Here is a 27,078-nt window from a genome sequence, read left to right on the forward strand (position 1 = left end):
GCTCTGCTAGATGAAACTAAAGGTCCCTCCATCCTGTCATCCTGCCTTGAAGAATGGCTATTAATGGCCATTTAGGAAGATAATGTACAGTTTATCCTTCCCTTGGAACATGTCCCAGCATCTAGCAATCAATTTAGAGGCTTTCTGAACAGGAGGCAGCACCTCGGCCATCATATTTAATAGAAATCAATGAATCTCTCACTCATTTATTTGTCTAATACCTTTTTGAACCTATATATACTTTGGACTCCCATAACATCCAGCAGTGATGAGTTCCATAAATTCATTATGAGCTCTTTAAAAGAAGTAATTTTTTATTTGTTTTAAATCTTCTGCCTGGTATTTTTGGGGTGTGTTCTTCCCCTCCTAGTTCATGTAGTGTGATAAAAGATGAATCATCACCCCATATGTATCTTCTCCTCCCTGTTCATTATCTCACAGACCTTTTCTGTATTGCTTTATTGTCTTTTCTCGAGGCTGAAGTCCTTTTCTGATAATCTCCACTTCTACAGGAGCTTCCTTGAAGTGGTCAGGCTGTTGGACTAGATGATCATTGTAGGTCCCTTCCAACAGAACTATTCTATTCTATTCTATTCTATTCTATTCTATTCTATTCTATTCCATGCTATTCCGTGCCATTCCGTGCCATTCCATTCCATGCCCCCGAGCACAGTTGCTCCAGGACATTTGCTGGCTTCAATAGTTCTTTTTCCTGTTTTTTTTTCCACATCTGACACATCTAGAGGTAACAAACCTGTGCCAGCACCACTCGGGTGAGTGTCACCATGAAGGCACAGTGAGGCACATAAGCCTGGCCATAAGGTTTAACCACCAGGCAGGGGCAGACAACTGTCTTACTTAAAATTAATGCTTGTAAATTAATTGTTCTTTGGCACTGGGGCCACCTGGCACCAGGCGGTCCAGGATGATGCCAACAAATCCTTTAGCCTCTAAAATGATGTGGCCACACCACGCAGACTCCTGAGCCCCTGCCTGGGAGCTGCTGCCGCGCCGGTTGGCTCAGGTCAGCAGCATGACAGGGACCGTGACAACAATTTACTGGTGTCCATGGTGGGCAGTGCCCCAGCACAGCCAGGTTTACAGCTACAGAAGTATCTCTTAGGTCCAGTGGCTGTATTTACTACAGACACCTCACAGGAGAGTGAGCAAAGCCATCAGCTCTCCCGTGTCTTGGTTTGGCAGCCACAGAAATAGGGGTTAACAGCAATTTCCAACTCACAGCTGAAGTGGCAAAGATAAACTTCCTGCCATGAGACATCTGGATACGAGAGACTTCTGGGCCATCGGAGAGGATATCCTCTAATGTGCCTGTGTTTGGCTTTCTAATATTTAGTTAGTTTTTATTGTGCAATATACTATGATTTTAATTAAACGTTTTGTGTCTCACTGGTCACGGAGGGGACAGCTAGAACTTCACCCCTCTTATTCCCTCGGAGAGATGCTGCAAGTGCTCTTCTTGCAAGATTTATTATTATTTGCATTACAGATCCATTCTCACAATAAAAATTAGGTGCATTGCCAGCACGCTGCAGCATTGCCAGCCATAAATCACAGGGAGCCATAAACACGTCACCCAATAAACTATCAGGAGAAAATCATGCCTGCTGGGAGAGCATCATAAATGGAAAAGATCATTTACTTCACACACTATTTTCACTGGTGCGCCTCACGCTGTTTACGCACGGGGAGCTCAGGCTCTGTGCGGCTCCCGGGTGATTGGACGGGGTCAGTCCTTGGGGTGCGTTATAAGCTCTGCCCTCCCGACGCCAGGACGCGGATGCAAGTTCTTCCTCTGCATCACGACGGGGTTGAGCTGCCCATAGAGGTCGTGAAGCCCCCACTGCTGCACTCGGTAAGTAGCCTGGGCAATTAGCAGCCTCCCCATCATCGCACTCCTCATTTACTGGTGCGGTGGCTGCGGTTTGTGGGGCTGGACACCAACACGGGTGGGGAGGTGCGTCTCCAAAGCGCTGCTCGGGAGGTCCACGCTGCTCCACGGGACCTGCTGGGTTGGGTGTTCAGGGGAAAGTGGGTGGCTGTAATACCCCAGTACTGCCAGGGAAGGTCTGACCATCACGGTGCTGCTCACTCTCCTGCTGTGGGCTTTGTGCAAGAGTCAAACCGCTCTTCCACCATCTGGTGGCCCGGCTCAGCCGGTGGGAATGGCACGTTCCTGTCCTCACCTGTAAAGTCATCAGAAATTTGGCTCTGTGGGTGCTGCGTCCCCAGAGTCCCTTCACTAAAACCTCCCTTCGCTGAGCAGCTGAGCCCTCGCTTGGATGCTTGAGCTGGCAGCGATGCAGTTGTGAAAATAGCAAAGTTTCCTCTTGGGAAAAAAGCTGATCTCTTGGTCTCATCCTTCCCAAGCCCCTGCTCTTGCCCGTGCTGAGAAGAAGTCCTTAAAGCACCAGTACTTTGCTTAGATTATTGGTGAAAATCAAAGCCAGAGACAGGCAAGAAATCAGGAGGCGGCTTTTGAGGGGTGGAGAAGGAGGGACAGCACCGTGTCCTCCAAGAGGCATCTGCATGAGAGCCCGACCCCTTCCCCCGGGCGGGCTGGAGCAGCTCCTGGTGCTGAGCAAGGGCACAGTTTTCCCTCTGTGGTGGGATGCCGTTCCAGGCCAGCAGCAAACACTGCCCAGGTGCTGCCATTCACTGCTAAATTGAGATCCTCCACTAACCGGAGGTTTGTTTCCTCGTCAGGGCTTGGCTGCGGAGTGAAAGGTCCAATTGCTGTCCCATGACAGTCAGGCAGGAGGTGCAACATATATATGTGTGCTATATGTTATATACACACATATGAATGTACATAAACATAAATAAGCATGCGTGCTTATACATTTATATATTATAGGTATTTTATCTATTTTTATATATATTATTTATAGTCACACATATATATAGTTATACACACACATGAAAACAGAAGGGAAAAAACCGGCTTGGCGTGGGATCCGTATCTGTAACGTGTAGGAGCACATAAGAAACCAGAGTAGCTCAGAGAGGGGCAGAGCCCGTTTCTGCGTAACTTTGTATGGCGTGATAGGAGTTGCCAGCGTCTAACGAAATCGAGTTTGCATAAAGGTTTTCTTGCAGGGGGAGCATCTTTTACAGACCCCAGTGGGTTCTCACCAGTCCTTTCTTTCCAACTGTGCTCTAATATTCTCTCCTCTTTAGCCACCCCTATATTCCTGGAAATCCCTTAAATCTCAATGTCTTTGAGAGTTCTGGATATCTGCATGATGCTGTCTGTGCATCTTGCGAGACGCAAGACAGACACACACGCATGCACATACTTGATTTTTTTTTTTAGTTTTTTTAACCCAGCCTCCAGACGAGACCAAATTGCAGGAGTCTGCAGGTCAGTTCTCGCTGCTCGGATGCTGTTGGGTTGGCAGAAAGGGATGGCTCTTACCTTTGGGGAGCTCCAAGCTGCCACTCGGGTGATACCTCTGGACAGTTTCCTTTTGCCAACGTAGACCACTGTTGATGCCGTAGGGAAAACGCTGGCTGCCCTTTGGAAGGCAGCTTCATCCACCTCTGTGCTGCCTCGTGCTCTGACGAGGCCCTCCTGAAGACGGGCTGTGACTCGTCCCTTCGGCAACTGACACAGCGGGGGCTACATGCTGGCCAAGGCGATCCCTGACACTAACGTGTAACTTTGCAGTGAAGATAAAGTGAAGGAAATGAAATTACACTGGGTCTTCCCCAGTTCCCATCAGTTACACGTTGCTTTTGCCCTGGAGCAGGAAACTGTTAATCGTTGCTAAGCCCTGGGATTTATTGCCACATTAGAGTCTCAAGAAAGCTGAGACTCTAATGGAGCAAAATCATGTTAGGAACATAATAAATACATCATGGAAGATATGTGTGCTTATTAAAAAATGAACTGTGTTACAAGAAACCCTCTTGTTCATAATTCAGGCACTCTTTGACCTGCTTGTTTTGTATCCCAGAGAACGTACGTTAAGATGGAAGCCAAAAATAATTTTTTTCCTTTAATTACCTCTTGTTTTGCACATTCACTGCTTTCCCCCATCCACCCAGCCAGTCATTCTGTCACAGAAGGCACAGAGAGGCCTTGGGGACCCCGTCAGCCTCTCCAGCATCTCTGCTAGGGTACATTGTCACGTGCAGTGTAGGGACCTGAATTGTGCTGAGGTGGCTGAATCCTCCAGGAGGACTGAAACCTTTGGTAAGATCACAGACTTGTAGATCCATTGGATCATTCCGGTTGGAGAGACTTCAGAATACCTCTGGTTCAACATCCTGCTCTAAGCAGGGCCAGCTACGAGGTCAGACGAGGCCACTCATGGCTTTATCCAGTTGAGTCTTGAAAACTTCCAATGATGGACATCACACAGCCTCTCTGGGCAACCTGCTCCGATGCTTGACAGTCATCATGGGGAAACATTTCTCATTATATCGAGTCTAAACCTCTCTTGTTTCAACTTATACCTGTTGTCTCTCATCCTTCCATCATGCACTGTTGTGAAGAGCCTGGCTTGGCCTTCTTGATAGCCTCACCATAGGTAGGGGAAGGCTGCTGTTGGGTCCATGCAAAGCCTTCTCTTCTCCAGGCTGAACAAGCCTCTTTCCTTGGTTTCTTATCCTGGGGCATTGCTCCAACCCCCATCTGTTTCAGTGTCCTTCTGCTGGCTTCTTTTCTTGGTCTTTTGTCCCGGGGCATTGCTCCAACCCCATCCATCTCAGTGGCCTTCTTGATGAACCCACTAGAGTAGACAATTGCTAGCTTTCTGTAAAGGCCTCACTTTACTCATACTCTTGATCCCTGTGTAGAAACCCCACCATGTTCCCTGTGTCCCTCCCTTCTGATTCAGGACCAGAGACTTTCCATGGATGCCTCCCCAGTGCTTCTGAACCTGCAGTTTCTTGTGCTTTGGCTTGCGTTTGCCTGTTATTAATAAAACTCACGGGCACCACACAAGTGGGGTTTTGCTCATTTATTTCCCTTCACCTGAAAGTAAGGCAGATGATGAAATGAGCAGCAACTTGGTTGTGAGAGCCACTGAAAATCCACCTTACCCGGTGGCCATCTTCTAAGCTGAAATCAGTAGCATCTAAGTGTCTGGTGCTCTGTTATATTTTGCATTTTTTTCTAGTGTTGATTTCTTAATTAAGAAGTCAGAGTTAAACCTTCACCATTTTCATGTCCTTTGATCTCCAGTTAGCATCAAAAAGAAGCCAGCTGCCTAGCAGCTTAGTCTTGGTTGGGATGACCGTAGAGAAAGCATTTGCTCACTCAATAGAGCATCTCAACCTGTGGAGTTTGGAGACAACTGCAGAAGAGTAGCACTCACCAGGAAGGTTTTCACTTTCATTTTAAGAAAAAAATGTTTTTCTTTTTTAAGAAAAAGCATCTATCCTTTTCCTTCTTTTTATAGTTTAATGGATAAACAAGAGTGTAGTCATATGTGACACTGTGGTAATTGTAACAGTGTCCTAAACAGCATGGGGGCATCCGCACAGGTTGCTGGGGAGGTGGAGGGAGGTGGCGCTTGTTATTACCCAGTTCTGTATTCAGTGGAGAGTCCAACTACGTGGAGTTTCTGTTGTTGATTTGTTTTAGGTATAGGTTATGTGAGAGCTGAGCTGGGATGGAGCATGACTCACATACCACCTGGGAATTCAATGGCTCCTTCTATCAGCCTTCAGCTTTCCTCATGATGGGCATCCCAGGCCTGGAAGCCCTTCACCACTGGATCTCCATCCCTTTCTGTGCACTGTACCTTATCGCTCTCTTGGGAAACTGCATGATCCTATTCATCATAAAGACAACCCAAAGTCTTCACGAACCAATGTACTACTTCCTCTCCATGCTGGCAGTCACTGACCTGGGCTTGGTTCTATGTACGCTGCCTACTACTCTGGGCATTTTTTGGTTTAATATGCGAAGGATTGGGTTTGATGCTTGCCTCACTCAGATGTACTTCATCCACATACTGTCCTTCATCGAATCCTCTGTGCTCCTGGCAATGGCATTTGACCGCTTCATTGCCATCTCCCACCCACTGAGACACCCATCCATACTGACCAAGACAACTGTCATGAAAATAGGTCTGGTAATTATATTGAGAGGTATGGTCTCCCTCCTTCCCATACCCTTCTTGCTCAAGAGACTAACTTACTGCAGGAAGACTGAGCTTTCTCATTCTTTTTGCTTCCATCCTGATATTATGAACCTAGCATGTGCAGACATAAAAGTCAATGTCTTCTACGGTATGATTATTCTTTTATCAACGGTGGGGATGGACTTCATCTTCATTGTGCTGTCCTACATCCTGATCATTAAAACTGTTATCGGCCTTGCAACCAAGGAGGAATGTCTCAAGGCTCTGAATACGTGTGTCTCCCACATCTGTGCTGTTCTAGTGTTCTTCGTCCCAATGATCGGACTGTCCATGATCCATCGCTTTGGAAAGAACGTTCCACCTCTGGTTAACACATTGGTGGCCTACACCTACCTTATAATTCCCCCTGCTCTCAACCCCATTATCTACAGCATAAAATCCAGCCACATCCGTGAGGCTTTGCTCAGGGCACTGCGCAGGAAGACTGAATCTGAGTGGTAGCTTCCTCCATCAGTTCTGCCAGAAAGTGCTAGTGGACTGGTTTCTTGGTCAGAGCTAGAGGACTGGTTTCTTGGTATTCCATCCATGCGGGTCACTGCCAGATGAAAGAACTGCAGATCCTCTCAGACGTTGTCCCTCAACCCAGAGCTGTGATCTTTCAAGTTCTGTCCTAGCATGATGCTTCCATCCCTTCCAGCAGCCTGCGAACACCCCGAGCAGTAATACCAGTGATACATACAGATGGAAACTCTTTTCAGGTTGTGCATTGGGGTGGATCAAGGAGCCTCTGCAACGCATGTCATGCAAACTCTCGTAGGCAGATAACCCTAAGCTTCACTCAGGCTCCCTTGCACGGGGCCATGGTTCCCTCACTGCATGTTACAGCATAGCTAACCCCGGCAGCAAGCTCAACAGGACAGGGCTTGGACCAACAGGAGCCACTCCGAATATCCCAGTCATTAGTTGTTCAACTGGAAACACCCCACGAGACAGAGGTCAGCTCGAGAGGCTGAGCACAGAGCATTTTCTGAAGATTAGGTCCTGTTAAGTGGGCCCGCAGCACTCTCAGTCCTCCCCAAAAAATGGCTTAGCCTTCATCTTCATCTGTGTGTCTAAAGTGCCATACACATCTACAGTGATGGAAACAGTGCTGCCTTTGCATCTCTTTTTGATGTCATCGAGCCCTACCATCTTGCCAAGTCTGATGTTACATCCATTGTTTTGCACTGAATGTAATGCGTGTGTGCAATATCTTCAATAAAAGAAATCTGTTTGTTGTAAAAGGTCAAAAGACTCGATGAAGCTATTTTTTTTCTGTTTATATTAGAGATATTAGGTTGGAGTTGTTTAAAATCTTGATTTGCTGTAGATGAGCGTAGGATTGTATGAAGTAGGGATGCATCAGGATGGTGCTTGGGGCTCTGGTGTGGCTAGCTCACTTGCTGAAAAAAGGGGTTTAAAAATATAATAGGAATGGCTAAACTTCTTGGACCATGTACTACAATCATCCACCTGAGATCTGCCAGGTACTGAGGGATGGGAGGAGGAGATCTCCAGGGGCAGTTCACAGATGGGAGACGACAGTGTCTCCTAGCATCTCATTGCTCTGCTGTCGGATGGGTCTCAGCCAGGCAGGCAGGAAGCTTTCATGATCCTCCTGGCTTGCTTCCTCCCACAGAATAAAATTACCCAAAATCTTTCACGCCTCCAAATTGTGGAGCTGTGTTTTCATTGGTCTTAAGCCATATTTTGGCCAGTTTGGACCGTGGAGGTGAATAAGGAGAAATGGTCAGTGTTCACCTCGGAAGGGTGAAGCAGGAGAAGGTATCAGGACAGGATTACACTCCAGAACTGGCCTGTTTCTGCCTGCTGCCACTTCACAATTCAGACTAACCCACAATTAGTGTCTTTTTTCTACACATCACAGTACCTGGAACAGAGAAAAAAAGAATAATAAGGGAAGACCTCCTTAAAAAAAAATGGAAAGGGAGAAGGGAAGATTGCCAAGGGGAGGATTCCCAGGGCACTGTTTGTTTTGTGGTGTGCTGGTTATTTTGCTGGGGATCCCAGTGGGCACAGGGTGAAATACTGTTCAGCAGAACAGCAGAACAGCAGAACCTCTGCCTGAGCATTGGCACAGCAGGTCTCGGGGTGGAGGTCCCATTTGCAGTGAGATAGCACCCAAAGGGAGCACTCTTTGCTCAAAATATCAGTCTAGCCTGGTGCTTGCAGCCAGCTATTATCAGAAGAAAGATGACCATAAGGGAACAAACACAACTTTGAGCAGAAAAGCCTAGAAAAGCGCTTTGCTGAAAAGATGCTGAGCTTGCAGGATCCTCACACCCCTCTACTCCCATTCTGAAAACTTCCAGAGTTTCCCCCTGGATGTCCATGCTTCCCGGCTGCAGCCGTTCTGCAAAACAGCAAAAGCCCAAGGAGCCTCTGCCACAGAAAGCAAATGCTCGGGGAAGACAGCCGAGGAGGAAACGTGGCGGGGAGAGTTATTAGCGCATTTATTAGCAGAGCTGGAGGCCGCGGTGGAGTGAGGCTTGTGGTGCGTTTGGTGCATCTCCATCACCCAGTTCAGCAGAGCTTCATCTGCCGCCCCGTTTGCTTCCCAGCCTGTGTAGCTGTAGGGCACCGAGCAGACACTCAAGATTTGGGAACCTCTATCTAAGGTACTGTTTTTTAGGAACATATGTTCAAAAATGTTTGTGGCTGCCTCTGGGAATGGGAAACTTAATTGTGGTTCAACATCTGTGTGAGAGAAAAAAGAGATAGATGAACCACTTAACGCTGCTAATTCCTATTCTGTAATACCCTGAGCTCTTGCTTTGTACCATGGGATCACTTACAGTACTTGCCAATGGATTTATGTCTTATGGGGCACAGGAAGAGCAATGTGAGACATATCAGAGGGATCTCTGGAGAGGAGAGGAGAGGAGAGGAGAGGAGAGGAGAGGAGAGGAGGAGGATAGAGGGATAGAGATAGAGGGAAGGGAAGGAAAAGGGAGTGGAACAACAGGACAAGAGGTAACAGGTACAAAGCTGAACATAGGAAGTTCCACCCAAACATGAGGAGGAACTTCTTTCCTGTGAGGGTGGCAGAGCCCTGGCACAGGCTGCCCAGAGAGGTGGTGGAGTCTCCATCTCTGGAGACCTTCCAAATCTGCCTGGACGCGTTCCTGTGCCACCTGCTCTGGGTGACCCCGCTCTGGCAGGGGGTTGGACTGGAGGGTCCCCAGAGGTCCCTTCCAACCCTGACCATTCTGTGCTTCTGTGGAAAGGGAAGGGAAGGGAAGGGAGGGAAGGGAAGGGAAAGAGGGAGAAGGAGAAGGAGAAGGAGAAGGAGAAGGAGAAGGAGAAAGGCCATTCCTGCCCCCTCCATTTGGTTCCCACTGCCAGTCCTCCCATCCCGCGCCCTCTCCGAGCCCTGAGCTGAACATCTCCCCTGCCCTCAAACTCTCACGTTACCTCATTCACACGGAGCCAGGCTGCAGTCCCTGCTGCTCTCTGTGGCTTTGTCCACGCTGTAATTAAAAGAGGGATAAGGACAGTTCTCTGTCCTGGAGACACCTGGTGCTTCTTGGCCACATCTCCATCTTTCTTCCTTCTCTAACCGGGTTGGCTTTACTCCACAGCCCAGTGGACATTATTCCCCGGCTGGTCCTACCCCCTCATTCACACCTGGGGCAGGGATAGCGGGCAGCAGCCAGGGATGTCCTGGGGGGCGAGGAATGGGTTAACGGTGTGGGTGATGGTGGGATGAGGCTCCAGCCATGTCCTGCTCACTTTAGTACCAGCATAGCTTGTATGACTCCAAATACAGCAAGTGGTTGCCCAGCATGACCAGCTTTAGCCAGGACCTGGACATACTGATAAAATATGTCCAGAGCAAATAGCAGGGCTACAAGCAGGTACAGCTTTTCTGCTTACAAGTGACGACAAACAGCCAGGGAAAAAAAAAAACAAAACAGCAAAACCCCCCCACGTTTGATAAAACCACCAGTTAAGATGAATTTTAATTTTGGTTCAAAAAGGCTTTGTATTTGAGTGATGTCTTATGTTTTTAATATTTATTTTCTCCTTTCCCTCTGAAACAATATTTTGGCTTGATCTATACTTTTTTTTTTTTTTCTCTGGTGAGACGGTACGGAAAATGGCCACGTATTCAAAATGTCTCAGAGGGGCTTTTGAGGGGGTATATGTATTCTCCTCTCACAGCCACATCACAGGAGGGAGCAGTGGAGAGAGGGATTCAGATGGTGAAGACAGTCCCATTGCCTGCTCCATCCTGGGAAGTTGGTCTCAGACCAATTTTGGCTCCATGGGACGAGTCTGGTCAATGTTTATGAGCATTTACTGGAATCAGCTGCTGTGGCTGCTGCTAGTGGTCCTCTGGCTTGGAAGGTTTTACTGTCTGAATGTATTTACCTCTTGTTAAATGCAGTTACAGGGGCTTGCTGGCGGGAGCATCACCCTAGGAAAATAAATTTGTATTTACTGGTGCTTTTAAAGCTACAGGTCCAGTTTTCATCTCTACAGAAAGCGAGCTCCTTGCAGTACCTGGTCTTCATCCAGGTACTGCAATCATCCAATCATCCAATCCAAAATCATTAGTCACTCCTGAAGATGTCGGTGCATTTATCAATGCCAAAGAACTAAAGATGAACTGAAACATCCAGGGATTATTTACTTTGTGTGTTTGTCTCTCACAGTCCCGTTCTCTCAAAAGGGGTGGATAGGATGGCAGATATTTTACAATGAGACTCACGCTGTAATTACACTTCGGGGGCTGGCAGGTAAGTTGGCTCAAACACTTGTCGGCAATTACGGAAGCACTTTGTTCATTCAGCTTGCATCTTAACGTGAGTGGTTTGCTGAGAATTCCATCACTAGAAGAGCTTTTAGGCAACTTGACAGTAACAGTCCGCCTACGCTGTTTGTAAATTGAGTTTCAAAAGCAAGAGTATGAGTCTTTCTTGTTATAGATTCCAAATGGAAAAACCCCACATCAGGGAAATAAATCATGATTGCTATTTCAGGATAATGGCTTCACCACAGATGTGCATTAAAAAACCCACATTTTCACAACCAAGTGTTAGGTTTAAAATAGTTGTATTAATACCCTGCACAGCTTGTTGTAAAAACATCTTGCATCCTTGTTTTACATGGATAGAGCATGAAAGAAATAATCCATAATTGGAAAGCTCGGTAATGTTGTGGACAGCAGTGATGGGCTGTCCACACGCCCCTGTCCCCAGCCCTCCCACAGCAGGCTGGGCTGGGCAGCGCTGGGGCTCCAACACTGCCTTTGGTGCTCCATCTCAGCACTTTTTAAAATCCCAAAATTTTAAAAAAATCAGATCCCTGAGAACAGAAAGGCACCGAAAGTAAAGGCTTGTCTTCTTGGCTATTCTCCTTGGATCACAGCCCTCCGTGAAGCTTTACAGACACAGAATAAGGTGAATAACCATCAGATTTATTGTTTTTTTCTCTACAGATATTCCGATATTGCCATATACGTTTCCAGGCAGAAAGGATGAAAATCCTATTTGGGTGTGCAAACACATAAACATGGGTGTCTCACTGTGTGTGTCTGCAGTACTTGGGAGTGGTGGACCATGGGAGGCAGCGCAGACAGTTTCACACAGTACATTTCTGACAGCAGCCCAGCACATATGGAAAAGCTCAAGCAGAACGGAAGTTTCACAGGAAGCACTAAAAATCGGTTTTGTTTTGTTATTTGTTTTGGTGTTTTGTTTGGGTTTTTTTTTAATTTTGCCTTTAAAAGTAAAAGAAAACAAGTTCAGCTGCTGGGCTTATAGTTTAAAATGTTGATTTTATAGTGTTCTGCATTTAAGAGAATTCATGCAATTCTTGTTCAAGTTCAAATGCCACCATTTTGTGGCCGTGTATGTTGTTGTATTTACCCATGATGGCTAAAGAAACAAGAGAGGACCTCATGGTATCGGTACGGCAACTATAAGATTCCTTTGCATTTCACAGGCACAGCCCCATGGGACTCACAGTCATGGGAAAGGATTTATAAAGCTGCTGTTTCTCTTTCCCTTGCAGCAGGGGAAGTGCCATGGCATAGGATGACTGCTCTTCACCCCACATGCCATGCCCTCCCCCAACAGCTCTGACCTCAGCCCATCCTCCTTCATCTTGGCCAGCATCCCGGGGCTGGAGGCTGCCCATTTCTGGATGGCGATCTTTCTGTGCTCCGTGTACATCGTGGCGGTCACAGGCAACTGCGCGGTGCTGTTCATCGTCAAGACGGAGCCCAGCCTGCACGCTCCCATGTATTTCTTCCTCTGCATGCTGGCTGCCATCGACCTGGCCTTGTCCACATCCACGGTGCCACGCGTCCTCTCCTTCTACTGGTTCAACACCAAGGAGATCAGCTTTGGCGCCTGCCTTGTCCAGATGTTCCTTATACACACCCTCTCAGCCATTGAGTCCACTGTCCTCCTGGCCATGGCCGTGGACCGGTATGTGGCCATCTGCCACCCACTGAGACACGCCGCCATCCTCACCAACTCTGCAACGGCGAAAATAGGGCTGGCAGCCATGGCCAGGGGAGTCGTCTTCTTCTTGCCTTTGCCTTTGCTCCTCCTGCCCCTTCCCTTCTGCAGCTCCCGGCTGCTGTCACACTCCTTCTGCCTGCACCAGGATGTGATGAACCTGGCCTGCGCCAACACCACCCCCAGTGTGGTGTATGGCCTCACCGCCATCCTGCTGGTCATGGGGTTGGACGCCGTCCTCATCTGCCTCTCCTACATCCTGATCCTCAAGGCTGTCTTGCGGCTGGCATTGTGGAAGGAGAGGCTCAAGGCGTTCAGCACCTGTGTTGCCCATATCTGCGTGGTCCTGGCCTTCTACGTGCCCCTGATTGGGCTGTCCGTGGTGCACAGGTTTGGGAAGGACCTGGCTCCACTGGTGCATATCACCATGGGGAACATCTACATCCTGGTGCCCGCTGTGCTCAACCCCATTATCTACGGGGTGAGGACCAAGCAGATACAGAAGAGGATCCTGAATTTAATTCACATATACAACAACAGAACTCTTCAGTGAGCTGTTCTTGGCTGCTGTCTCCTGTATTCTCACACCAGCTCATCTTGTTTTACACTTAGATTCTTCGGTGTAGGACTGTCCTCTGTGTGGCACCCGGCACGTGGTAGGAGACTCTGAGGTGCTACCACAAGGCAAAAAGTAAATAGCAATTGTAAACTCCTTCCCAGAGCGTTTTATCCTCACCAGACTTGGAGTGCGTCTACTACAATGATCCAAATCCAACCCTGATCCAGCAGGTAGCGCAATGGGAAAGAAAAATGGCTCAGCAAACTAATAAAGATGCCTTGACATTGCACTTCTTTGCTCCCATCTTACCCGTAACAGTGGCAGAGTGGAGTGAATGCTACTGTGGTTTTTTGAATTATTTGGTTAATTCATGGTTTCCACTTGTGGCACATTCACTTTCCAAAAGCGTGTTAGCAAAAGTTTTGTCAGAAACTTTGGCTGTAGCAACAATCTCTAAGTAAAATAATTACAGCAGGTGACATTATAGATGCGGAACTGCACTTCAGAAGAAATCCTCCACCTCTGTGGTCTTGTTGTGACCTATTGGGTGTCCAGTCAAGACAGCTCAACCTCCTTGTAGCGGATGCTCTGGAAAAATTTCAGAGCCAGGGTTAGTGGTAAAACTGTACAAATAATTTCAATTAATAATTATATTCAATAATATTACAACCTCTCAAGAGAAAAAAATAAATACAAATGTGATACTTCCAAGCTGAAGGAAGTGGTCTTTCTAAATCAAATGTGTTTCATACCTTTGACTTCATACATGCTTGGAATACCTAAAATGTTATGGATTAGGTTCAAGATCTTCAGCTTTCAAGCTTTTTTCGTGCTTCCTAGGTACTCCCCATAAAGCAGAGTACCTGACAGCCTTTTCTGTCTTTATTCTCATTACTCTTCTACCAGTGGGACACTACTCAAAACTCTTTTAATATGATGGACGACAAAAGCCTTAGGGCCAATGAAGAAGGTCTGAAAGCAAAGTGCATTTGTTTTCGCACCATCACAGAATCACGAAGTGGTTGAGGTTGGAGGCACCTCTGAAGGTCATCTTGTCCTGCCCTCGAGCTCCAGCAGGGCCACCTAGAGCTGGTTGCCCAGGATTGTGCTCAGGCAGCTTTTGAATGGCTCTAAGGATGGAGACACCACTTCATACGTTGGAAAAAAGGTTAGAGACCCTGGGAAAGAATGTTGTACAGTAGGATTTTACCAAGAAACATACAGATTTGAAGAGGCCTCACTTCTAGGTTTTTTCCTAATATTCTTTGCCTTTTTAGAAATAAATTTGTTTCTTTAAAAGTAGTAAGAAACAAGCAATCTCTCTTTTTCCCCTCAGTTTAAACTCTTACCTTGTTGTTGGTTATCATGAATTGTGGTCTTCGTCCTTGAAGTGGCTGCATTGCCACGCACAGAGATGTGTTTGTTGTTCCCACTTCAACAGCCCCTGGGATTCCTCCAGTGAGAGGTGCCAGGGTTGCGTGATCTCTAATTCGAACACGCTGGCTTTCACTACACAAGGAGTAACAGAACATAAATCAGTAGTGCACAAAACCTTGCACATCAGGACCCTTCACAGAACGCTAGAGCAGCACCAGGTACTATTAAGAAGATTGATCTACACTCCATCAGGAGGCCCAGGTGCTCTTGAACACTGATGTCTCCATCACAAGGTAATTCAGGTTGGAAGTCACCTCAGGACATCTCTAATCCAACCTCCTGCTCAAAGCAGGGGCAACTCTAGGGTCAGGCAAGATTGGTCAGGGCTTTATCCGGTTCGATGTCGAAAGCTTCCAAGGATGGATGTTGCACAACCTCTTTGGGTCTCTATTACAGTGCTTGGTTGTCCATACTGTGAAAAAGCTTCTCTTTATATCCAGTTTGAATGTCTCTTGTTTTATCTTTTGCTTGCTTTCTCTCATCCTCCTGCATGCCACATTGTGAGAAGCTTGGCTTCATCATCTTGATAAGGGTAGAGGAAGGCTGCTCTTCTGCTGTTGGGTCTTCCCAAAATCTTTTATTTTGCAGACCGAACAAGCCCATTTCCCTAAGCTTCTCCTCATGGAGCATTGCTCCAACCCCAGCCACCCTGGGAGCCATCAGCTGAACTCACTCCACTTCGTTAGTTTAGCAAGTGACGAGTAGACTGTGGGATAGTGCTTTCGGGGCACGGCAGATCAGAGAGCCCAGAGCCCAAAACAACGAATATCAGGAAGAACTGCTAGAGAAGGAGGAAAGAGAAAAACAAAAATTATAGAGCATGTAAATCTGCACTGATTCATACCATGCAAGTGGAAGGATGCTTGATGGTCTAAGATTTGCAGGGAGAAGTTTCATTTAGCGTTAGGCCAGTTTGCTCAGGGTTTTATCCAGTTGGGTCCTAAAAACCTTCAAGGATGGAGGCAGCACAACCCCTCCGAGCAACCTTCCTTTGCTTGGCATGTGCTCCTGTTTCCCCCTTACACGCTGGCGTAATATAAGCACGTTTAGCTGTGAAAAAGAAATAATTTGAGAAAAACAGGGAAACGTGGAAAGCAGGCAGTTCCATCAGGGAGATAGGTCTAAATGCTGCACTCAGGGGTTCTTGCATCTCATCCATAACTTCTAGGTGTGGTAAAAGAGGTACCTTACCAAAGACACACGCTGTCTTGCATCAGGGCCTTCAAATGGCAGCAACATTTGGGGGAGTTTGGTGCAGATTCTTCCAATTGCCAGCTAACACCGAGAGTAAAACGGGTGCCCTTTTTGTAGTCTGTGCTTGTATAGTTTCAGTCTCCATGAAACACGTCTTGTTATAGCCTTTTCTGCTAAATTAAAGCACATTTTATTTCAAAACAAATACTTTCATTTAAGTGAATTACAAGTAGTTGCCATGTGGGAACTAAAGGCAATTTTGCCCCCTGTCATTTTGGTCATAGTCTGTTTTATTAGAGCTCAGAAGGGTTACAAAATTTTATAAAAATGAAAACAATCTGTACCTGCCTGATGTGATTTCGGAAGTGTGAATGAATTTTTCAGAGGTGCGCTATGGCTCTAAATTCTTTTCAGATGCCTGTGGCATTGAGAAACGTTCCTGCTCCTTCTCTGTATGTTCCTTATTTTTTTTTCCTTTTGTGCTGAAAGAAAAATTAATAAAGAAAAATGAATGAATCATCCTGAAACTTCTGTATTATACTTCCTAGCCGTCTATTTATCAGAAAAAACAGTTAGTAGAGCCTCAGAGCAGGGAGGCAAAATTAATTTCTCCTGGGTACGAATGAAAACTGTGTGGGATTCTCGCTTTCAATCTTGTTTTCCAAACTTTAGTTACAGAGCGTTGCTTTGCTGGGGAAGGGAGGGAATATGACTTCTTCCTCAAAGTGTGTCTTTGCTGATGACTATGGCAACCCTTTCCATCTGAAATGTCCATTGCTGAGGCCCCAGCAACAGAAGAAAAGCCTCAACCAGAGCATGGGGCATCTGAACCCACTTCTCCTCCATGAGCAGGGCCAAGAGCCAGAGGTGGGGTTGGATCAACTTAGCTGGGGCCCAGCTGGCTCCAGGAAGGTGAGGAAAGAGCCTGGTTCAGTTGCAAAAGGGACTGAAAAGAGAAGGGATGGGACAAGGAGAGAGAGGGAGGGAAGGACAAGATGGAGATGTGTTTGCACAACAGTGGTTGTGGAGGACAGGGAGTCACACAGGCCTGGATGTGGCAATGAAGGCAATGAGGAGTTGCATGGAGCTGGAGCAGTTGTTGGAGATCTCCTGGAGGATCTTCAAGTATTCTCTCTTCTCTTCTCTTCTCTTCTCTTCTCTTCTCTTCTCTTCTCTTCTCTTCTCTTCTCTTCTCTTCTCTTCTCTTCTCTTCTCTTCTCTTCTCTTCTCTCTCCTGAGACTGGGCCTGGGGATCCAACATCTTTCCATGCTCCGGCATTTCTGCTGTCCCAGACTCTCTCAGTAGGCTGCCTTGGGGTTTGAGATGGTTCCCCCCTAATGGAAGGGGGGTTTATTTGCATGACTTGCTTTTTAATTGAAATTGGCATTGCCAAAGTTTCGGCAGAGAATGCAGTATTGCGTGAACTCCACAAAAACAGCACAGGGAGGTGCAGCGTGCCACACAGCACTGAGAGTTACTTAACAAACATGCAGAGGGCTCTCAAATGTGCCTCTTGTTATTTCACCATTCTCCATCTATGTAACGGGGATGGTGTTACTGATTTCCTTCTCTAAGCCTGTGTTAGAGCTATGGATGAAGCATAGCAGAGAGAGGATAGATCGCAGTTGTTTGGAAAGTACTTCATAATTTATGCTGCTGCAGTTTTAGTTACAAACCCAGTCACAGAATCACAGAATCATAGAATCGTGGAATCATGGAGTGATTTGTGTTGGAAGGGACCATCTAGTCCAACTCCCTGCCACGAGCAGGGGCATCTTCAACTAGACCAGGTTGCTCAAAGCCCCGTCCAACCTGGCCTTGAACACCTCCAGGGATGGGGCACTGACCGCCTCTCTGGGCAACCAGGGCCAGAGTCTCACCACCCTCATTGTAAAAAGTTTCTAGTCTGAATTCAGTCCTGTGATTTAATTTTGAGCTACCTCATCACTCTTAAGTCTCCTCCAAATAAACATGCTGCAAGAAAACAGATACAAACATGGGCAAAAGGCAGGTGTGTTTATGAGATTGTCAGCGTTGAGGGGGTTAAAAACTGTCTGTTTCTCTCTCTAATTACAAGTTAAGTATCAGGAGAACTACAGAGCACCCTGCTGGGATTTATCTGTCAGACAGATAAATATCTCCTGGTCTCTGCAGTGCAGAGTCCCTGCCTGGAAACCTGCAGGAGGCAGGTGAGTATTTAGGGTTCAGGCAGCAATTTGCTGCTCTACAATAAGGCCTTTTATGCCATGACTCCTCCTGGGCAGCAGCAGAAAGTGTTGAACAGCCCCCAGTCGGTGGATGTTGCAGGCACGGTCCTGTGTCTCACATTGCCTTGGCTGGGAATTGCATTCTCTATCCTGGTGTTCTCCGTGGAAGAATGAAGTTTTAGGCAAAGCAGCACCAACAGAGGCAGCTGGGAGGAAGGAGGAAAGAAAAATATCAGGAATTTCCACCGCTAGGATGTTTACTGCCACATGCGAAAAAAACCCCAACAACGAGGAAATCTCTCCCAGAGTGCAGGTGACCCCGAGCCGTACGTATTTGTATGGTTTCAAGCGCATCCCCAACAGCCCAGGTCCAGCTGATGACTGGTGGCCTGGGCTGGGATGCAGTGGTTGTGGTGTGAAATCTGGCTCCGGATAGAGGGGAAGCGGAGCCCGTTGCCGGAGACAGCTCAGCACCGACACCTGAGGGAGGAAAAGCCCAGCTCCCTCCTGGGAAGCTGCTATCGTCTCCTCCATCTCTCTGCTCCCTGCAGCTCCCCAGCACAAGTGCGGTCGGCCGCAGGAAGGTTTCTGAAGGGTCTTATCAGGTCAGGAACATTGACCTAATCTGTGCTGCAGGGGTCTTCAAGGAATCCTTTTCACCAGGTATTAGGGAAAAAAAACACGAATTGAGCAACGTGCAGGGGCTTGAGCGAGCTGCAGCCTTTTTTGGGGGGAGAATGGACATCACTGGAGCACTGCATTTCGGGGGGGGGGGGGCAGGTGTCAAATACTGTGGCACTGGATCAGTTTTTTGCCCTGAAATTAAATGTTTCTTAACTGAAGCAAGCACTTGTTGCCTCCGTTTACACTGGCAAGAAGGAAAGCTGTAGGGCTGGTGTTAATGACCTCGTATCCCCACTGCGCACATTTCAAGAAGGTTTACTTTAGGCCAGCTTTCATCTGGTCTCCTAGGCTGGACACCCTTCGGACACTGGAGAAGTATCAGGTGTGCACCTCGGGCAGTCTTCCTCTTCTGTTTGATCCCGGAGGAATTCGGTCTGCCTGCTCCAGGACCGCTCCACCAGGTGGGACAGAGCACTTGCAGTGGAAACCGGCAGGACACTCGCTTCAAAAGTGCTCTCTTGAACCAGTGCAAGCAGCTGTCACTGGGATGGATGGATGTGTGGGGAATTTGAGCTTCTAGACCATACCTCATGCCAATCTCTGGTTGCCACTGACCAGATCAGGTCGAGGGTGTTTGATGTTTCTTTTTACAGGACACAAGAGTCTTCAGTGTAGGCAATAGTCAAGAAGGGTTTCATGTCTCTGAACTCTACTGCCTTCTCCCACCCTCCTTTTCTTCTACTCATTGGCATCCCTGGGCTGGAGAAGGAGCAGTTCTGGATTGCCTTCCCCTTCTGCATCATGTATGCCATTGCTGTGCTGGGGAACATCGCCCTTCTCCTCATTATAATGGCAGAGCCGAGCCTGCACGAGCCCATGTACCTCTTCCTGGCCATGCTGGCCTTCACTGACCTGGTCCTATCGACATCCACACTACCCAAAATGCTTGGCATCTTCTGGCTGGGCTACGGGGAGATTGGGTTTCTCTGCTGCCTTGCTCAGTTGTTCTTCATCCACACCTTCTCATCGGTGGAGTCGGGCGTGCTCATGGCCATGGCCTTGGATCGCTATATCGCTATTTGCCACCCATTGCGGCACTCCAGCATTCTCTCTGTGCCGGTGGTGGTGGCCCTCGAGAGCCTGGTGCTGGTGCGTGGGGTCCTCCTGGTGAGTCCCCTCTGCTTCCTCCTCCACAGGATGCCCTTTTGCCAGCATCACGTCATCTCCCACTCCTACTGCGAGCACATGGCCGTGGTGAAGCTGGTGTGCGGGGACACCAGAGTCAATGTCATTTACGGCCTCTTCGTGGCTTTCATAGTGATAGGGTCTGACATGATCCTGATATCTGTGTCCTACACCATGATCCTGCGGGTGGTAATGAGGCTGTCATCTGCAGAGGCACGACTCAAGGCCTTCAGCACTTGTGCATCCCATGTCTGTGTCATTCTTGCCTTTTATGTCCCTGCCCTCTTCACATTCCTCACCCACCGGTTTGGGCAGAGCATCCCTCCCCCGGTCCATATAATGGTGGCCAATCTCTACCTGCTGGTGCCCCCCGTGTTAAACCCCATTGTTTATGGGGTGAGAACCAAGAAGCTCTGGGACAGGGTGGTCCTCCTCTTCCAGCAGAAGGGAAACTGACCCACATGTATGTGCCTCAAACTGTGCTCATAATTTACTGATAACGCTGGTAAATTTAACGAGAGTTAACGCTGTGGCTATTTGTTCAGGGAGGAACCCTTCCTCAATGCCTGGAGCTTAAGCAATGCATTCTTGCAGAAATCACTGTATTGTCTCTTCTGTTATCACCATCCAGGACATTTCATCCATTGTGTGATGAAACCTGGCATAAAGACATTCAGTCTGGCTCCTACCACCAGTGGGAGATGGAGAGGTCACCCCTCCCAGAAGTTAGATTCCTCACTGTTAAAATTCTTTCACTATTAGAAAAACTATCCCATCATTATTAAAATATTTACACTATAAGGCTGAATACCCCCAAAAGATCTTCCTGCAGCAGCTCTCATTATATGAAGAGTGTCCCTGGACTGTGTGATGGGAAGGTGCTCGGATGGGAATGGTGACTGTCCTTGTAGAAGGAAGTAGGTAGAATTCAATTGTAAGCGTTATCCTTTTTTTTTTTTGTGAAGAAGGCAAAACATACAATAATCCTATGGTAGCAATTCCAAAAGTCCTATGTAAACATAAACCCTTTCAAAAACATCAGAAGTCCTCACTGATGCAATTATTTGGAGTGACCTATCACAGGGAGATCATTGCTAACAGGATGGCACTCTACTAATATAAGCCAACTATCCCAATAAACAGGCAGACATGTTTTACAGAATCACTGCTCTATATCTGAAAAAGGTAGGAAGCAGAAAGAGATGAAGCTCAGACGACCCAAATTCAAGTTACGAGACTCAAACACGCTACGGACCTTCGCTCTATGTTTAGCGCAAGGTGAAGAGCACTAACGGATGGAGAGGGGATCTCTAACCTGGCCTGGCATTTCTTGGAGCTCTCTGTCTTCCTGAGCAGCCCTGACTATCGTGGCCGCCTACGAGGAGGCTCCGGGTTCTGCTATCTCTCCGTGAGCTGGATGGATACCAGCGGGGAAGCAGGAGGCGGGGGGTGGGGGGTGGTGGGGCAGGAAAAGAACATGCACTTCTGCTGAAGCGAGGCAGATGTTAGGCTGCAGACAAAATGGGAAATGAATATTTTTTGGCACCATTTCAGCAGAATACTTAAATTTCAACTCAGTTCATCCTTTTTCTTCAGATAAGAGAGAAGCATCTTTTCACGGACCGCAGACGAGCGGCAGGGGAAGCCGAAGGAGGAGAGATACAATTCCAGTTTGTCAAAGAGCTGGCCTCAGAGCACCCACTTCCACCACCATTGCTCCTAAAGAAGGGCTCCACCATATCTCGTGGACTGATGCACTGGTGACGTAGAACCCCCATTTTCCTGCAGAGTCCACAAAAATGTTGTTTTCATTTTCATTAACAACATGGGAGCTGCCCTCATGACCAAGGTCCATCCACCCCACCACACTGTCTCCTCCGGTGGCAATGGGAGAGGTCTTCTGAAATGGCTTTTTTAGGGGAGAAATGACAGCAGGGGATCGTTGCTGGTCAGATACGTGTAAAGGTGACTCTCTGACTCATATAGCTCCTTGTGACCTGTGAGATGTGTGCATACAAGCCATCACCACCATGTAATATCAGATACTCAGCACCAACAGCTTGGGCTCCTACTTCAAGCAGCTCTGAGGAGAAGGACCTGGGGGTCCTGGTAGACAGCAAATTATCCATGAGCCAGCAGTGTGCCCTTGTCGCCAAGAAGGCCAATGGCATCCTGGGCTGCATAGGGAAGAGTGTGGCCAGTAGGTCGAGGGAGGTCATTCTCCCCCTCTACTCTGCACTGGGGAGGCCACAACTGGAGTACTGTGTCCAGTTTTGGGCTCCCCAGTTCAAGAGGGACAGGGAACTACTGGAGCGAGTCCAGCAAAGGGCAACCAAGATGATTGTGGGACTGGAGCATCTCCCTTATGAGGAAAGGCTGAAAGAGCTGGGACTCTTTAGCCTGGAGAAGAGAAGGTTGAGGGGGGACCTGATTAATGTTTACAAGTACCTAAAGGGTGGGTTTAAGGAGGACGGAGCCAGGCTCTTTTCAATGGTTCCCAGCGACAGGACAAGGGGCAATGGGCACAAGCTAGAACATAGGAAGTTCCGTTCAAATACACGGAAAAACTTCTTTACAGTGAGGGTGACAGAGCACTGGAACAGGCTGCCCAGGCAGGTGGTGGAGTCCCCTTCTCTGGAGATTTTCAAGACCCGCCTGGATGCAGCCCTGAGGGATGTGGTTTAGGCAATCCTGCTTTAGCAGGGGAGTTGGACTAGATGATCTCTAGAGGTCCCTTCCAACTCTGAAGATTCCGTGATTCCGTGATTTCGTGATTCAAGATTCCCTTCTCTGTAAGTAAATAAGGCTGGCTGTGACATCTGGATCACCGCACAGTATGGATGGGGATGGTTGCTGTGGTGGGAGGGGGTCAGCAGGTCCCTCCAGTCACTGCTAACGCTGCATGTGACCTGCCTGGAGAAAGCAGTGGGAAAGCCGAGGAGGTCTGTACCCAGACCAGGGACACAAGCACACTTTCATGGGGCAGGTGTAAAACTCTGGGGTGGTGCTTTGAAACCTAAAGGCAACAAATGGTCCCGTTGCTGAAAAAAGCCAAAGCTGAATGTTTTGATGGGTAGCCCAGTGATTTCAGGAGTGTCATCTCCTGACAGTGGTGCTTGAGGCCACAGCTGCCAGGAAAGGGAGATCTTGCCACCATCGCTCTCTCCTCTCATTAGGTTCACATCTCTCCTTCTCGTCTCTGCGGAGGGAAAGTTTCCTCCTGTCTGACGTCTCCTCTTTGAACCCAGAAGCCAACACCACATTCAAGACCTGCTTTGACTTTACACCTAGTTTCTAGTCCTACTTAGCTCCTGGTGCTGACCTAAGGCACTTCCACAGTAGCCCCCCGACTTGACACCGGTGTCACGACATTTTTACCATCTCCTTTGAGATAGTGGATCGATCAATAAAAAAAAAAAAAAAAGAGAAGTCCCCAGTGAGCCTGGGCGTCCTGGGGTATTTTGTGGAGTGGCGATACAAGGATGGATGCGTTCACTGGCAGCCTGGAGGCGAGATGTTCAGGCAGCTCATATTTGGGTATTGCTCCATATGTAAGGCAAAGTGATCTGCTTTTTCAGGACTGCCTTTCACATGTCAGATGTTAGACAATCTCAGATAACTTTGGCAGTAGTACTGTAGTATTAGTGTTAAAGTGATTATTAGTTTTAGAGGGAGGATGCACATGTAATCATAGAATCACAGAATCACAGAATGGTTCGGGTTGGAAGGGACCTTCAAGACCATCTAGTTCCAACTCCCCTGCCCTGGGCAGGGACACCTCCCGCTAGACCACGTTGTTCAAAGCCCCATCCAGCCTGGCCTTGAACACTTAATGAAGAGCTTGTTACCCTCAGACCCTGTTCTTATCAATGAGGACTGTACACACCATTCGTCTGACCTGGGTAGACACCAGGGTGAGACAACCTGCTTTCTCGTGGTCCCTGTTCCCCAGCGTGACTGGTGGGGTCCAGACAACCATCTGAGATGCTGATACCTACACAGCAGTCACCTGCACCCAGGTGAGGGGACAATGACCTGCAAGGAATGACAACCCTTGCCTGTGTTACAGCTTGGGAAGGTGGGCGAGTAGGATGCAGAAGCGGTTCCTGCAAACTACAGGGTGTTGCCAGAGCTCTCCTCCCTGTGAGAGGGTGATTTGGTTATTGTTTACTTCATTTCTACTGGAAACCAGCACTTGCACTTGTACAAGTGGAGAACATCCAAGTCCAAAATCTTTCGCTCTTGCGCTAGGAGATGTTCACAGTGGTGCTTTTTGGCAGCACGATGGTGAGTGCTTGTTGGCTGGATCCTGCAAAATGTTGCTGCACTATCTGGGTTCTCAGCTGTGCACAGCTCTCAAAGATGCAGAAACCACTTGGTGCAAAGGCACTTATATCAGGTCTTTGCTGCCAAGGTTATTTTTAGGAAAAAGAAAGATCACCAAGTCTGATACTCATTCACAGAAAGAAAGAAAACGGAGGGGCAAAGAATTTTAAAAAAAAGAAAAAGAAAAAGAAAAAGAAAAAGAAAAAGAAAAAGAAAAAGAAAAAGAAAAAGAAAAAGAAAAAGAAAAAGAAAAAGAAAAAGAAAAAGAAAAAGAAAAAGAAAAAGAAAAAGAAAAAGAAAAAGAAAAAGAAAAAGAAAAAGAAATATCTAAAATGAGGATGAAGCTCACAGCCAGCAGAGAAGAGGTCTCTGTGACATCTGCACAGCAGGGCTATGGGAATCTCATTCATAAAGCGCTAGAAACCACACTCAGATATCTGAGTGGGGGGCGGGGGGGGAGGGCGGGTGTCACCTGGCAATGTCAGAGCACATCTAGGTACCTGCCTGGTGCTCCTTCTCTTGCTTTTCTAGAGAAGGACGAGGAAAAGCCAGAGCAAGGGCTGGTGAACTCCCTCCGTAACTCCCAAGTCCCGAGACAGGCTTTCTGCGTGAGATACAAGTCTGCTTTCACTCTTCGTCCAGATGCCACCTCTTAAGACTTTTTGCTCTCTGGTGCAACACAGTCAATACAGTATCACGTCTGGCAATCTCCTAAACAGATCTCTGTGTCCCGGCATAGAGAAGGCCATAATTCAACCACCAACTAGGTGCTGTGTCTCTCGAACTCCATAAGCCTTCTGACTTGTGGGAGCTGTAGTTCTCCATGCCGAGAACCAATCACAAAGGTAAATCATCCTCTTGCTGTCTCAGCAAACTCAGAATTCTGGATCTCCATCACTGCAGGGAGAGAGACATGAAGAAAACTTTGCCTTATGGCATGATAGATTTGATGCCTGCCATCCCCAGATGTTCTCCATTCACTGCTTCTCCATCCTGGACTCTGGGGGCCATGGCCTTTGACCACTTTGTGGCCATCTACAACCCCCTGCAGTTTGCAGCTGTCCTGTCCAACCCCAGGACAGGTGTCACTGGGCTGGGGCTCATGGTGAGGAGCATTAGCCTCTTGCTCCCCTTGCCAATACTGAAGAAGCTGTCGTTCTGCAGGTCCCATGTGCTGGCGCACTCCTCCTGTGCCCACCCCAACTTACTCCAGCTGCCCTGTGCAGATGTCAAGGTGAACAGCAGGTATGGCTTATTAGTCGCCCCGGCCACCTTTGGACAAGGCTTGCTGTCTATCATCCCGTCTATGTCATGATCATTACGACTGTGCTGAGTATCACATCCAAGGAAGAGCATCTCAAGGCCCTGAACACCTGCATCTCTAGTATCTGTGCTGTTTCAGTTTATTATATCCCAATGATTGGGTCGTCCATGGTGTACAGGTTTGGGAAACATGGTTCTCCTCTGATTCACATCCTCATGGCTATCAACCCTCTTGTACCCCCTGCACTTAACCCCATTATTTACAGTGTGAAAACCAAACAGACCTGCAGGGGGATGCACAAACTTCTCGTTCCAAGAAGACACCGATGTAGGACACAGGAGGCCCAAGAGGTTTTGCATATGGTAGAGCAGCTAGTGAATAACAATTTAGATCTCTCTACCCCATCCTGTCATCCGTTTGGCTGCTGAGAATCCTGAACTTTTAAACTCTTTCTATGCAGCAGATGAAGCGTACCCTGTTTCTACGCCCACAGCAGTTTCTTTGCTGTATAAAGGAGTGTTGCAGAATCTACAGCCCTCTATAGATGCCTGGTCAGTAATGCAGGAGCTGTAACTGCCTGGGGTTCCTAAGCTAATGGCTCCTCTTTTTAGACAAGGAGGGCACAGCAGCGGAGGCGTGGGGTTAAGGGTTCCCACCTTCTCCACAGCACTGTGTCAGCTGGACCTACAGCTTCTGCCAGAACGAGGAGGAGATCATGACTAATCATAGTTGGGTTGGAAAGGACCTTTAAATGCCATCTAGTCCCACCCCCCTGCAGTAAGCAGGGACATCTTCAACTAGATCAGGTTGCTCAGAGCCTCATCAAGCCTGGCCTTGAATGTCTCCAGGGATGGGGACCTCCACCACCTCTCTGGGCAACCTGTGCCAGTGTCTCAAGTATGGTGACTTTCAGCTCCAGCAGCACGAATCACAGCTTTTGGACATGCCTTGTTCTTGCTGGAAATGTCACCTGGCTGGAACAAGAGGGCTTTGCTACATGCCCAGGTCCTTAGACACTTCAGAGCCTTAGCAAGTCTGGCTGCAGGTGTAAAAAGCTTGAATGAACAGCTATTGCACATATGCAGGTCTATGCTGATGCACTGGAGGCTAGACGGCTGAGCATATCGAGGAAGCATTAGATTTTCCCTGCGTGGGCTTCAGGACACCAGCAGATGTGTGCCCAGGCAGCATTGGACAGGAGGATCCACCTCACAGAATCACAGAATCACAGAATCGCAGAATGGCAGGGGTTGGAAGGGACTTCTGGAGATCATCCAGTCCAACCCTCTGCCAGAGCAGGGTCACCCACAGCAGGTCGCACAGGAACGCGTCCAGGTGGGTTTGGAATGTCTCCAGAGACGGAGACTCCACCACCTCTCTGGGCAGCCTGTGCCAGGGCTCTGCCACCCTCACAGGAAAGAAGTTCCTCCTCATGTTTAGGTGGAACTTCCTATGCTCAAGTTTGTGCCCGTTACCTCTTGTCCTGTCACTGGGCACCACTGAAAAGAGCCTGGCCCCATCCTCCTGACACCCACCCTTTAAGTATTTCTAAGTGTTGATAAGATCCCCCCTCAGTCTTCTTTTTTCCAGACTGAAGAGACCCAAGTCCCTCAGTCTTTCTTCATCAGAGAGGTGTTC

At 47.9% G+C, this 27,078-nt stretch overlaps 4 protein-coding genes and 1 pseudogene across 6 annotated transcripts; 4 read left to right on the forward strand and 1 right to left on the reverse strand.

Annotated features, from left to right (window-relative positions):
- LOC128902432 (olfactory receptor 51E2-like) overlaps positions 1-27,078 on the reverse strand; it is a 107,676-nt pseudogene that overhangs the window by 19,330 nt on the left and 61,268 nt on the right.
- On the forward strand, positions 1,744-6,614 carry LOC128913281 (olfactory receptor 51G2-like). The gene is made up of 2 exons (XM_054210512.1): positions 1,744-1,873; positions 5,612-6,614. Exon 2 carries the CDS (start codon positions 5,640-5,642, stop codon positions 6,612-6,614), a length of 975 nt encoding a protein of 324 aa, XP_054066487.1. The 5' UTR covers positions 1,744-1,873; positions 5,612-5,639.
- LOC128913282 (olfactory receptor 51E2-like) lies at positions 1,766-13,196 on the forward strand. Of its 3 annotated transcripts, XM_054210528.1 has the most exons (3): positions 1,766-1,873; positions 10,832-10,915; positions 12,192-13,196. In XM_054210528.1, the coding sequence occupies exon 3, from the start codon at positions 12,240-12,242 to the stop codon at positions 13,194-13,196; it is 957 nt and encodes a 318-aa protein (XP_054066503.1). In that variant the 5' UTR covers positions 1,766-1,873; positions 10,832-10,915; positions 12,192-12,239. The 3 variants fall into 3 exon arrangements, with proteins under 3 accessions (XP_054066503.1, XP_054066521.1, XP_054066512.1); XM_054210546.1 differs by lacking the exon at positions 10,832-10,915 and having other exon boundaries at positions 1,772-1,873; XM_054210537.1 differs by lacking the exons at positions 1,766-1,873; positions 10,832-10,915 and adding an exon at positions 11,467-11,578.
- LOC128913311 (olfactory receptor 52R1-like) lies at positions 19,362-20,306 on the forward strand. The gene has a single exon (XM_054210591.1). The coding sequence runs from the start codon at positions 19,362-19,364 to the stop codon at positions 20,304-20,306; it is 945 nt and encodes a 314-aa protein (XP_054066566.1).
- LOC128916999 (olfactory receptor 51L1-like) lies at positions 25,128-25,868 on the forward strand. Its single transcript, XM_054219407.1, is given in 2 exon segments — positions 25,128-25,474; positions 25,477-25,868. Coding segments are annotated over 2 exon segments (681 nt in total). The 5' UTR covers positions 25,128-25,185.

Source organism: Rissa tridactyla, chromosome 1 (genome assembly GCF_028500815.1).
Source record: "Rissa tridactyla isolate bRisTri1 chromosome 1, bRisTri1.patW.cur.20221130, whole genome shotgun sequence".
NCBI lineage: Eukaryota > Metazoa > Chordata > Aves > Charadriiformes > Laridae > Rissa > Rissa tridactyla.